The 13,961-nt window shown below is 41.0% G+C and overlaps 1 protein-coding gene across 8 annotated transcripts in view; it reads left to right on the forward strand.

Moving 5' to 3' along the window:
- ERC1 (ELKS/RAB6-interacting/CAST family member 1) overlaps positions 1–13,961 on the forward strand; it is a 578,436-nt gene that overhangs the window by 105,629 nt on the left and 458,846 nt on the right. For all 8 annotated transcript variants that reach the window (XM_044991188.1, XM_044991177.1, XM_044991167.1 and 5 more), the window contains exon 3: positions 1,571–1,987. In XM_044991188.1, coding sequence (XP_044847123.1) covers positions 1,571–1,987 — 417 coding nt within the window. The remainder of the gene's footprint in view (positions 1–1,570; positions 1,988–13,961) is intronic.

The following is a 13,961-nucleotide window of genomic DNA, read 5'->3' on the forward strand; positions in this document are numbered from 1 at the left end:
ATCAGTCCCTACAACAATAGCTATTAAAACCACAAAGATAGACTAAATTCATGTGTTAATGAAGTAGCAAATACCGTATCACTTCCTCCCTGTTCCCTTTTTCATAGGAATATGCAACAAACAAATTATTGGAGGAATCCTACAGTCTCCTTGATTACATCTCCTGTGCATTATACATCTTGCTGTGAAATTCACTTTCTGTATTTTACTTTCAAATATAAGGTCCCTTCCTGGAGTGGCTTATTTGGATTTTATTTAGATTATAAACTGCTGGGCTATTTTGCCTCCTGTACATCAGCCAGCCAAGAGATGACTGTCATGAAACCTGTCCTTTCTAGTGCTTACGCTTTTGCTACTACTGGTTGCATCTGTGCTGTTTTTGGAAGTTGCTGTAATGTAGGCACTTTTTTTCTAGTGTCGAAGAAGGCCTCACAGAATTCAGTTCAGCTGGCCTGTTCAAAGATAAACTGAATTGTGTCAGTCTCTTTGCCTTTCCCAAGAAAAGAGGATAGTTTTGTGGTTGTCTCAGATTTGTCAGTCAGACATTGTTTCTGTTTTTGCATCTCCTACGAACTTCTTGTCTTGCCTGGATATTATTTCATTCAGTGCCTTGTTTTTTTTCTCTGTAAATGGGAATAATGCTTACCAGCTCCCAGAGTAGGTTCATCTACACAGCAAAACAAACAAACAAACAAACAAAAACCACCCCAAAACCCCATGGACGCAAGTCTCAGAGCCTGGGTCAACTGACTTGGATTCATGGTGCTCACGCTATGAGGCTAAAAATAACATAGACATTCCCACTTGGGCTGGAGCCTGGACTCTGAGACGTACGCCCCTCACTGGATTTCAGAGCCCAGAACATCTACACTGCTATTTTTAGCCCCATAGCGGGAGCCCTACAAGCCTGAATCAGTTGACCAAGACTCTGAGACTCTACCTATGTGTATGGAGGGGGTGGAGTGGTGGTGGTTGCATTGTAATAGAGCAAATTGTTCTGCAGTCATACACTGACATCTTTTTAATAATAATGATTCTTGGGGGATGGGAAACAAAATGTATAACCAATTTTTTAAAATAATCTGATATTGCTCCTTCATGATCTACCACAGTGTTTCCTCCCTCACTCTATTAAAAGGTCAGCACTAGTAACCAGTGTCTCTTTATTCCTTGTTTGTTTGCTGATGTCCAAGGGAATTGCTCTAGTTCTTGGGCCTTTGATGCTGAAGTGAGATGAACTAAGAATAACAGAGTAGAGAAATGTTCATTTATACTTTTCAGTACACTGATTTTTTCCTAGTAATACTCTTCCATTCTGGACATTGACTTGCACAGATGGGTGGAGATAGGGGAATTACATGCAAGAGAATCTTTCTCCATCATTCAGGGCCTTAAAATTTGCAGCTCAATAACTCTCTCCCTCCACCCTCCAAAGTTGGAGAAATTATAGTTATCTGCTGTCAAAAATGTTGAGTGGTGTCAGCTGTTGTATATTCCTTCTGACTGATTGGTCAAGAGGTTCAAGCAGCCTATGTATTTCCAATTCACTGACTTAGTTTTCTGCTTCTAGCACATGCAGATGACGATCCAGGCTCTCCAGGATGAGCTTCGGATCCAGCGGGACCTGAACCAGCTGTTCCAGCAGGACAGCAGCAGTAGAGCCAGTGAACCGTTTGTGGCAGAGCTGACAGAGGAGAACTTCCAACGGCTTCATGCAGAGCATGAGCGCCAGGCCAAGGAACTTTTCCTGCTGCGCAAAACCTTAGAAGAGATGGAATTGCGCATTGAGACTCAGAAGCAGACCTTAAATGCCCGTGATGAATCCATCAAAAAGCTGCTGGAGATGTTGCAGAGTAAAGGACTGTCTTCAAAAGCCACAGAGGAGGATCATGAGCGGACAAGACGGTTGGCTGAAGCAGAGATGCATGTCCACCACCTGGAGAGCCTGCTGGAACAGAAGGAGAAGGAAAACAATATGCTGAGAGAGGTGAGTGACCCAGACGTTAATTAATCTAAAAAATAATTCATTCCATGAGCAATCTTCCTGTCCCTCCTTCCTAGTGTTAATCTCTGCTAATTCATGCTTGTATGCCTTCCATTCCTTTTCTGATATTCACTCTTTCACAACTTTGGGAACAGCATTTCCCATGATGGATAGGCTGTAGATTAAAAAATAATCTGATGGAGTTTGTCTCCTAAATTAAAACCTCTCATTTGTTTTTGTGTCTCCCCTCCCTTCCCCCAGCTCCTGTTTGCCTTTACTCCCCACATGTGGAAGTTCACTATTGCGGGAATGTAATGTTCATTCAACCTCTTTTTTTTTTTTTTTTAATTGAGAGCAAACGTCTACCTGTATTTAGGAAAGCGCTGAGAGAAATCTTGGCAGCATTAATGGATGATCACTCTGCAGTTTCCATGGAAACAGTTGACTTGCTGTGTAGGGTTTTTGTGATAAAAAACATTAGCTGCCTCAGATGCACAGCCAAAAAAGATTATTTAAAGGAACACTGTTGCAAAAATTTATAACAAAACAATACTTAGATATCTATTGTATATTGTGGACATATGATGACAAGAATTCTTAAGTATAAATCACCCACAACCAGTTATAATGAAATGTAGGCTACTCATCCTACAAACAGTACTTATCTGTCTTAGAGAAAAGCATGAAAATCAGCAATGTGCATCCCTCAGTCTTCAGCCAGTGTCATTAAATTTCTTGTCACTGTATTTCCTCTGTTACCTGTAGATAATGTAACGATTAACTCTGAAAATGCTGTCATTTTCCTGTCAATACGTGGATTCAACAAAGGCAAAGTTTTCCAAAAAGTTGATTGCACGTACAAATTTGGTAACTGAATATACATGTAACTAGGTTCATAATTACCCAGTTTACACACACAAATTAGTCACATCATTACACAGGCCTTTTGTTCTAATATGTTTTTTGAAAATCTGGCTTATTTGTCTGTCTACACACAGGGCCCAAACCTGATCCTTTGGAAACAGGAGGGAACAGGATCATTCACAAAGTTTCTGAAATGGGCATTCTGCAGCAACCAAAGGGTTGCATACCTCCTTATTATACATTTTTCCATCTCCTGTCCATTTACATTTGTGCTCTTACAGGTTTCTATATATAAGGAAGATAGAATCCAGAGAATTTCCTGGCCAGATTTAGAACAGTAAGCTCTTGAATGCCTGGAGTGAAGATATTATATTTTCAGACTTTCTCCATTCAGAGTTCTTGTCTTGTAGTAAATATTGATACTGTTTGCCCCATTCCAGGCTTTTATTTCTGCAGAAGCTAAAATGGCTTTGTAATGGGGGTAGACTAGGCCCAGAGACCCCCTGTTGGAGGCTTCAGAATCCTGCCATGCTTGTCTCGGGAAAGGAGCAGTGGAGAAGTCCTCCAAGTGGGCTAGAGTGGCTGCAGGGGAAGCAGCCAATCATGGCCCAGGAGGGCTATATAAAAAGAGCTGCAGGACAGCGCAGGAGTCAGTTGCTGCCTGGAGTTGGTGGAGAGAGGACTGTGTTCCTGGTTGGTTATGAAGGAGCAGCAGGATCACAAACAGCTCATTATGGGCAGGGACCAGAGGAGCAAAGCAGGAGCTTCTGGCTGGCTGCTGGGACTGAGTAAGTACTGAGCCCAGGGAGGGCCACAAAAGACAGTGTCTCCACGAGGAAGTCCTGGGGATATGGACCCATGCCAGGGCTGGGACAAGTTAAAGACTGTATACCCCAGAAGGGGTTTCTTTAGTTTCACATAGAGACAGTGTGTGTGACTTGGTCGGAGGGCTGAGTCACTGAAAAACTGCCTGAGAAACCACTGATAGGTCACCATAAACTGAAAGACTGCAGACCTACCCAACCAGAAGGGGGCGCTTGTGAGAGGTGGGTGCCATGCCATTACAATTATCCGACCAGAAGGGGGGCTTGCAAGAGATGGGTGCCATGCCATTACAGGCTTCTATTTATTCCCTTTCTAAGCACCAGCATCAATAGTGAGCAGTCAAGAGGAAGATGTACCTCTTTAGAGAGAGAGAGATTCTGCTGCAAAGCAGCAGGTGTTGAGAGTAAGACAGGACATAAGGAGTCTCCGTAGTGTAGTTGAATAGCTGGAAATCTTATATCTTGGGTTATTTAATCCCTAGGCCTTCTCAGGGAAGGATTTCTTGTGGAGAAGAGAGAGATTACTGTGTGGTCAGTTTTATTGTGTGTCTTAGGCAAGCAACATTTGGAATTTTGCTTTTTGATGCCAATCCAATTCTGAAGCATTGAGGAGGGACTAGCAGGATATTTCATAATTTATTACTCAAGTTATTGTCTCAATGCCTTCTCTGGTACATAGAATTGACGCGTTTAGAAAAAGTAATTCCTTTTAAACTAGTGTAAATGGTGGCTTCTTTGTAATTTGAAGTTCTTCTTTGAGTGATGGCCCTATGGGTGCTCCACTGTAGGTGCAACAGCCCCTCCTGCACCTGGGATCGGAGATCTTTAGCAGCAGTGGCCATTGGACTGCACATGTACTCCTCCATGTCTTGTGCCATGAGCAGCATCTATAGATAGTGCTGTGCAGTCCAATCACCCCAATGTTCCTGGACTAAATATTGGAAAAGCTGATATGGGATTCAGTCAATAAAGAATTAAAAGAATTGGAATATAACTAATACCAGTCAATGTGGTGTAGCCTTTTATTTTATTTAAAGTGAATATAGTAATGTTGTATTACACCATTGTGGGTTCGGCTCTGGTAGCTACAGTTTCAAGCTCAACAGAGTGAAAGTCACCTCTGTGACTTTCTTCAGATTTAGAGCCTCTAGGAACACACAAAGACCAAGGATATGGACAACATATACATTTACAAGTACAAGGTCTAGTCAGTTTTACAAGTTTTATTAAAGTTACAGTTAAGGTTATGATTACCCAAGCATATGGAAATCCTATAAAGACCTATGCACAAGTAACATATATAGTCATACTCATATCCTTAACAATATTGTTAGGGTGTGATGGATGCCTTGCCAATTGATCATCAATAGAGAGATGGTTCCTGATGGAACCATAGGAGATTAATTTTACCCAATCTGGGAACCCTCTTTTATTTTGTGATTCTGACTACACGTACGCTGTGTGCATGTGCATGAAAGTGTCCACTCTCTTTTTCCTTATTTGTATTGTGTCCCCCAAGAATATTTTTTAATAATCTGTTTATAGTTCCTTTTATTCTCATTAGCATTGACGCACAACCTTTATCATGTGGGTAAGGCACATATTAAAAAAAATGTGCCTCTAGGTCATTTTGTGATCTAAAATTAATCTTACGGCTAATTTTTCGCAATACCATCCATTGGTACATCTTTTTCCGTAACCTTCTGGCATCAGGTTATTCTTTGGTTACTTACTTACGTCAAGCATTTCTTAAGCCTAAAGCATAGTATGGCTAGGGTTACCAGATAGCAACTGTGAAAAAACGGGACAGGGCGTGGGGGGCAATAGGCATCTATATAAGAAAAAGTTCCAAAAAATGGGACTGTCCCTTTAAAAACAGGACATATGGTCACCCTAAGTATGCCTAAGCTAAAATATTACAGGCCTCAGCCTGTAGGTCTCGTGTTTCAGCCCTACCAGCTAATACATTAGGCCCTACCAAATTCATGGTCCATTTTGGTTAATTTCATGGCCAGAGGGTTTTTAAATGGTCAGTTTCATGATTTCAGATGTTTACATCGGGGTGGATTTGATTTAAATCAATTTGATTTAAATCACTAGTCAGGAAGACTCGATTTAAATATTGCTTTCTACATAACAGTGCATTCTTGTTGGTTATTATAACCTTAATATATATTCTTCACAACTCAGAGATAAATGTAGGTTTCATTTTTAGAAGGTACACACTATGTATTTTAAGTGATTTATTTTGAAAACTTTTCAGATTAGTTTTACAGCTATATCAGAAAATGAATGATTGTTTGGTCAATTCATTTACCAAAGTTAATTGAAGCAGATAGTTTACCTCCCAATGATGTCATAAATATCTCCAATTCAACAGGTTAATCATTAATATTTCGAGGATATTCTTGCCATGCTGTATTAAGAGGAGAACATCACCAGACAGACATTTAAATTGTTTTATTTAACTAAAACAACGTTATGTATTCTGGATGTTTTTCTTCAACAGAAAATCTATAATATTTTAACAAAACAAGCATATGAATTTTTGAATGTAATTAAACATTCAAGTTTTTTAAAACCATGTTTGTTTTTGTTAAAAATTGTTTTTAACTAAAATAGTTAAATGAAATACTTAAAAAACAAACAAACAGAAAAACCCCCACCAAAATTAAATCAACTGTGTCAGTCAGGTCAACATGAGAAATTTAAAATATTGGCTTCTGCAGCTAACTGAGTCATCTTCACCTTCATTTTCCTGTTTGTTCATAATCTGGAAAAGAAAAACAAGCTTTCCTGCTTTTTCAGGTCCCAAACAATTTCTCTATTTGGAATTAATTAGTCCAAAGGAAGAAAATATTCTTTCTACACCAGCAGAAGAAGCTACTGCTATTAAAAGTGAGATTATCACTTCAACAGTCTCTGAATTCAAGTGGTTAAGTGACTTCCACCAGTTCACTGGTATAACTTTCTTAAAACATCATCAGCAAACATCTATTTCTTGAATGGTTCACCCTTAGCTCTGAAGTTTATTATCGTTGGCATTATGGAGGGATGATTGCTGGATGTCGATGTCATAGCCAACTCCTCTTTTTCAGCAGTTAAGGTTTGACCCTGATACCGAGTATTGAGAATATTTGGAAGAAAGTGAGCTGGAGATAGTGCTTGTCCCATTTTGTTTTGTTTTTTTAATGCTTGTAATTTAACTGTCATTGAATATTTCTCTTTTTAAGATCTCACTCGCTTCCTTCTAAATTTCAACAGTGTCAGCAATAAAACAACTATTTCCCTGCATTTTGTTCAAGGCTACAGAAATAGGCTTCAGGGTACTCAGCCTGTGTTCAACATTTCTCTTAAGCTCTATGTTGAGAACTTTGGTTGTGACAGTGCCATCTATTTTTTCATGATTTTGTTCACAAACTGTCATCAAATTAGGCCAGTTCTTGATATAGTGCTCAAAACAGTCCACTACTGAGTTCCATCGCACATCTTGTGGAAGAGTTAGCTTGGTTCCTCCCACTTTTTTCAGAGCAGTTGCTGCAAAGTGGTGGTTGTGGAAGTATTTTGCCATTTCAACAACATTAGCCTTTATTTCTGGAATACTGAAGTCTTTGGCTAGGAGGTGCATCAAATGAGCACTGCATCCGTATGTTATTAGCTTGGGACTCTCTTCGCGCTCTTCTAAATTTCTTCTCATCTTGGATACATTTGCCGCTTTATCTGTGACCATTTGAATTTTTTTTCACAGTTTGTTACCAGAAGTAGCAGTAAAAGCTGTAAGTATTCTGCTGTGTGTGCATTTCCTGATGTATCAATTGTTTCTGTAAGGAAGACATTCCCTTCTTCTGTTGTCACACAAGCACATACAACAGGATCATTATGGACATTGCTCCACCCATCAAGACATAGGTTAATAATTTTACCCTCTAGACCTTTTGCACACTGCTCAATTTCTCTTTCATACACTTTATTCAGCAATTTGCCGGTGACATCTGCTCTGTTGGGTGGACTGTATCCTGGTCTTAATGACTGAACCATGCTGATGAAGTGTGGGTTCTCACAGGACCGCCCAGAGGATTCAGGGGGCTTGGGTCTTCCCCGAATTGCCACCGAAGACCTGAAGCGGAAGAAGCTCTGGGGGGCCAGGCCCCGCGAGAGTTTTCCGGGGCCCCCGGAACAAGTAAAGGACCCCGCTCCAGGGCCCCTGAAAAATTCTCATGGGAGCCCCTGCGGGGCCTGGGGCAAATTGTCCCACTCCCCCCCCCGGGCGGCCCTGGGTTCTCATTCGTACGGAAAGGAGAGTTTGTTGCATAAACAAACCGGACAATTTTTTCATCAATTATCTCTTTTTGTAATCTGCTGGTTCTTATCACAAACTTATCTATGGTTGTTTCTGGATGATGGTGATTTTTTTTTCTTTTTGCTACAGGTGATATACTGTGGCTATGTGTGACCTACATGATGTGGCTGAAACACTATCATTGGCAGATAGCTCTGAAACTGTAGAAAATGATGGTGATCTTGAAGGTGGCTAGTCTTCAGAATCTTGTATGTTGAGGTTGGATTCTCCTAAACAAAATAAGTCAATGCAGTTATTTATTATTACCATACTGCTCATTTAGTATTACTCATTGCATTCACTGACACGCAGTACTACTTTAAAGGTGAAATAGTAAAAGGAAGATCTGCCAATTTCAGCTATTTATTTTTTATCACAAGTGCATCTAAAATGATAGTACCATAGAATAACAACTATATTTTTTGCTCAAACATGAGAATTCAAGAATAGTCCAGTAGGAAGACAGACAATCCTTAAGAAAGAAGTATGAGATAAAAAAAGTTTACCAACCTGAAGATCCAGCATGTTCAGACATGTTCCTTTCATCATCTTCAACGCAGCTTCCTCCTGAGAAGGAACACTCAATAATAGTGGGGGATTTCAATTATCCCCATATTGACTGGGAACATGTCACCTCAGGACAAAATGCAGAGACAAAATTTCTCAATACTTTAAATGACTGCTTCTTGGAGCAGCTGGTACGGGAACCCACAAGGGGAGAGGCAACTCTAGATTTAGTCCTGAGTGGAGCGCAGGACATGGTCCAAGAAGTAATAATAAAAGGACCGCTTGGAAATAGTGACCATAATATAACAACATTTAATATCCCTGTGGTGGGAAGAACATCTCAACAGCCCAACACTGTGGCCTTTAATTTCAAAAAGGGGAACTATGCAAAAATGAGTTAAACAGAAATTAAAAGATACAGTGACTAAAGTGAAATCCCTGCAAGCTGCATGGGCACTTTTTAAAGACACCATAATACAGGCCCAACTTAAATGTATACCCCAAATTAAGAAACACAGTAAAAGAACTAAAAAAGAGCCACCGTGGCTTAACAGCCATGTTAAAAGAAGCAGTGAGAGATAAAGACTTCCTTTAAAAAGTGGAAGTCAGATCCTAGCGAGGTAAATAGAAAGGAGCATAAACACCGCCAAATAAAGTGTAAAAATATAATAAGAAAAGCCAAAGAGGAGTTTGAAGAACGAGTAGCCAAAAACTCAAAAGGTAATAACAAAATGTTTAAGTACATCAGAAGCAGGAAGCCTGCTAAACAACCAGTGGCGTCCCTCGATGATAGAGATACAAAAGGAGCGCTTAAAGACGATTAAGTCATTGCGGAGAAACTAAACGAATTCTTGGCTTCAGTCTTCACGGCTGAGGATGTTAGGGAGATTTCCAAACCTGAGCTGGTTTTTGTAGGTGACAAATCTGAGGAACTGTCACAAATTGAAGTGTCACTAGAGGAGGTTTTGGAATTAATTGATAAACTTAATATTAACAAGTCACCGGGACCAGATGGCATTCACCCAAGAGTTCTGAAAGAACTCAAATGTGAAATTGTGGCACTATTAAGTAGGGTTTGTAACCTGTTCTTTAAATCGGCTTCTGTACCCAACGACTGGTAGATAGCTAATGTAATGCCAATATTTAAAAAGGGCTCTAGAGGTGATGCCGGCAATTACAGACCGGTAAGTCTAACGTCGGTACCGTGCACATTAGTTGAAACAATAGTAAAGAATAAAATTGTCAGACACATAGAAGAACATAAATTGTTGGGCAAAAGCCAACATGATTTCTCAAAAGGGAAATCGTCTCTTATTAATCTATTAGAGTTCTTTGAAGGGGTCAACAAACGTGGACAAGGGGGATACAGTGACCATAGTGTACTTAGATTTCCAGAAAGCCTTTGACAAGGTCCCTCACCAAAGGCTCTTACGTAAATTAAGTTGTCATGGGATAAAAGGGAAGGTCCTTTCATGGATTGAGAACTGGTTAAAAGACAGGGAACAAAGGGTAGGAATTAATGGTAAATTCTCAGAATGGAGAGGGGTAATTAGTGGTGTTCCCCAAGGTTCAGTTCTAGGAGCAATCCTATTCAACTTACTCATAAATGATCTGGAGAAAGGGGTAAAATTGAGGTGGCAAAGTTTGCAGATGATACTAAACTACTCAAGATAGTTAAGACCAAAGCAGATCGTGAAGAACTTCAAAAAGATCTCACAAAACTAAGTGATTGGGCAACAAAATGGCAAATGAAATATAATGTACATTGGAAAAAATAACCCCAACTATACATACAATATGATGGGGGCTAATTTAGCTACAACAAATCAGGAAAAAGATCTTGGAGTCATCGTGGATAGTTCTCTGAAGATGTCCACGCAGTGTGCAGAGGTGGTCAAAAAAGCAAACAGGATGTTAGGAATCATTAAAAAGGGGATAGAGAATAGGACAGAGAATATATTATTACCCTTATATAAATCCATGGTATGCCCACATCTTGAATACTGCGTACAGATGTGGTCTCCTCATCTCAAAAAAGATATACTGGCACTAGAAAAGGTTCAGAAAAGGGCAACTAAAATGATTAGGGGTTTGGAGAGGGTCCCATATGAGAAGAGATTAAAGAGGCTTGGAAAAGAGGAGACTAAGGGGGGATATGATAGAGGTATATAAAATTATGAGTGATGTGGAGAAAGTAGATAAGGAAAAGTTATTTACTTATTCCCATAATACAAGAACTAGGGGTCACCAAATGAAATTAATAGGCAGCAGGTTTAAAACAAATAAAAGGAAGTTCTTCTTCACACAGCGCACAGTCAACTTGTGGAACTCCTTACCTGAGGAGGTTGTGAAGGCTAGGACTATAACAGCATTTAAAAGAGAACTGGATAAATTCATGGAGGTTAAGTCCATTAATGGCTATTAGCCACGATGGGTAAGTAATAGTGTCCCTAGACTCTGTTCGTCAGAGGGTGGAGATAGATGGCAGGAGAGAGATCAGTTGATCATTACCTGTTAGGTTCACTACGTCTGGGACACCAGGCATTGGCCACTAAGTAGACAGGATACTGGGCTAGCTGGACCTTTGGTCTGACCCAGTACGGCCATTCTTATGCTCTTAAGTTCAAACGATGTTGTTTCATTCGGGAAACCAGGCCTTGCATTTCTTTGTTGCACTGTTTGCATTTTGCACACATGCCTGTCTTACCCACAGGGAAAGGAACTTCATTAAAATACTCCCAAACTGGGTCTCTCTTATGGCCTGTTGTCGTTATAGGATTTCCCTTCTAGTGAGAGAATGGTATGGTAGATCTCAAGTCAATGAAGGCTACATTCAGAAAGACCTCAAGACTTTGGAATATGCTGCTCAAACAGTTTCACTTTTGTTTCTACTGCCTGTCCCTCCCTTCTCACATTTTTCTCCAGTTTTCTTCTCCTTGTCCTGATCTATTCTGCCCCCAACAATCTTCTATTCATTGAAATTTTTGAAACTTTGCACTTTTAGAGAGAGGTAAGGGATAGACTCTGTACACAAATTTTCAGAGGGACAATAGGGTTGAGGTCTGTTATTTCTCACCTCTCTATATATTATATTATATTAAAACATTTTTGCTGTTAACAAGCATGTTCTCTCTGGATACCCAAATCCACAGTTTGAGAACTGCAAAACTAAGCATCTTTGATGATATCTTCTAGACTAAACACTGAGTCCCTTTGGGTAGATAGAAAGATTAATCTAAATAATCTATACAGAAGCCCCTGGAACCCCATAAGATTGGGTCCCTAATCCATGAACTGTTGGGATTCATTTACAAAACTTTTCTTAAACATTACATGGATATATTGTCTCATACTATAGCATTAGAATTTATAATCCCTATTCCATGATGAGATAGTTGAGCAACAATGTATTAATTAAAATCTTTAGATAGGTTTTTTCCTCAAAATTATTTTATCAAAAAATCTGATTTAAATTAAAAAAATCCATTTTTTAAGTCATCGATTTGTATCCACCCTGGTTTACATCTGAAATTTCACAGTGTTGTAATCCATGGGGGAAAGGGGATCATGGAGGGGCGGGGGAGGGTGTTGCAAAGCTGTTCTAAGGGGGTTATAGGATTGCCACCTCACTTCTGTGCTGGGCTCTGAAGGCAGGAGCTGCAGAGCTTCCTGCAACTGGAGGAGGCTTCTGGAGGTGGTGAGTTTGATTTCGCCTAGCTGCTAGTCCTGGCTGGCTGGGGAGCGACAGGAATTGCTCTTCCCTTGCATGGCCACTCTCAAGGAGAGATGAGACCCAGCTCCAGGTACCTCCCGTGGCTTCAGGAAGCTCTGCAGCTGGGCAGCAGCCCCAGAGCTTCCTGCAGCTGGAGGAGGTTCCCGGAGTTGAGTCTGATCTTCCCCGTGCTGTTGGAAGTGCCCAACCTAAACCTCACCCACTGCAACTTGAGACCATTGCTCCTTGTTCTGTCATCTGCCACCACTGAGAACAGCCAAGCTCTATCCTCTTTGGAACCCCCCTTCAGGTAGTTGAAGGCTGCTATCAAATCCCCCCTCACTCTTCTCTTCTGCAGCCTAAACAAGCCCAGTTCCCTCAGCCTCTCCTCATAAGTCATGTGCTCCAGCCCCTTAATCATTTTTGTTGCCCTCCGCTGGACTCTCTCCAATTTGTCCACATCCTTTCTGTAGTGGGGGGCCCAAAACTGGATGCAGTACTCCAGATGTGGCCTCACCAGTGCCGGAGGGGAATAATCATTTCCCTCGATCTGCTGGCAGTGTGCCTACTAATGCAGCCCAAAATGCCGTTAGCTTTCTTAGCAACAAGGTCACACTGTTGACTCATATCCAGCTTCTTGTCCGCTGTAATCTCCAGGTCCTTTTCTGCCAAACTGCTGCTTAGCCAGTCGGTCCCCAGCCTGTAGTTGTGCATGGGATTATTCCATCCTAAATGCAGGACTCTGCACTTGTCCTTGCTGAGCCTCATGAGATTTCTTTTGGCCCAATCCTCCCAATTTGTCTAGGTCACTCTGGACCCTATCCCTACCCTCCAGCATATCTACCTCTCCCCCCCAGCTTAGTGTCATCCACGAACTTGCTGACAGTGCAATCCGTCCCATCATCCAGATCGTTAATGAAGATGTTGAACATCCCCAGGACCCCTGCATGCTCGAACGATATTTTTATACTTCTCCCTAGTCATCTGTCCAAGTTTCCACTTCTTGTAAGCTTCCTTTTTGTGTTTAAGATCACCAAAGATTTCTCTGTTAAGGGAAGCTGGTCGCCAGCCATATTTGCTATTCTTTCTGCACATTAGGATAGTTCGTTCCTGTGCCCGCAATAAGTCTTCTTTAAAATACAGCCAGCTCTCCTGGACTCCTTTCCCCATCCTGTTAGCCTCCCAGGGGATCCTGCCCATCAGTTCCCTTAGGGAGTCAAAGATCAGACCCACCTCCACCTCTGGAAGCCTCCTCTGGCTGCAGGAAGCTCCAATGCTGTTTCCCAGCCCCAGAGCTTCCTAGAGTAGGGGGAATTACCCAGAGGTGAGTCTGATCTCCCGCCGAGAATGGCCGTGCAGGGGAAGAGCAAATCCTGTCCCTTCCCAGCCCAGCCGGGACTAGCAGCTAGGAACCTCCGGGTGAGGCACTCCCAACAGCACAGGGGAGATTGGATTTCACGGAGAAGGGCTTATTTCATGGTCCATGACACGTTTTTCTCAGATGTGAAATTGGTAGGGCCCTACTAATATATAATTATATTTCTAAATACTTACCAGTCTAATACTTCTAGAATCCTACAACTTAAATTTGTTTAGCATACAAAGATTATATGTGACATCACGTGTTAATCTTGACATCACACAGTAAATGAATGATAAAATGAACTAGTAGGCTACAGTTGCTTAATGAAAAATAGGTCTTGTCAAACAAACCTTATTTCCCTTTTTTTT

This window comes from Mauremys mutica, chromosome 1 (assembly GCF_020497125.1).
Source record: "Mauremys mutica isolate MM-2020 ecotype Southern chromosome 1, ASM2049712v1, whole genome shotgun sequence".
Lineage (NCBI taxonomy): Eukaryota > Metazoa > Chordata > Testudines > Geoemydidae > Mauremys > Mauremys mutica.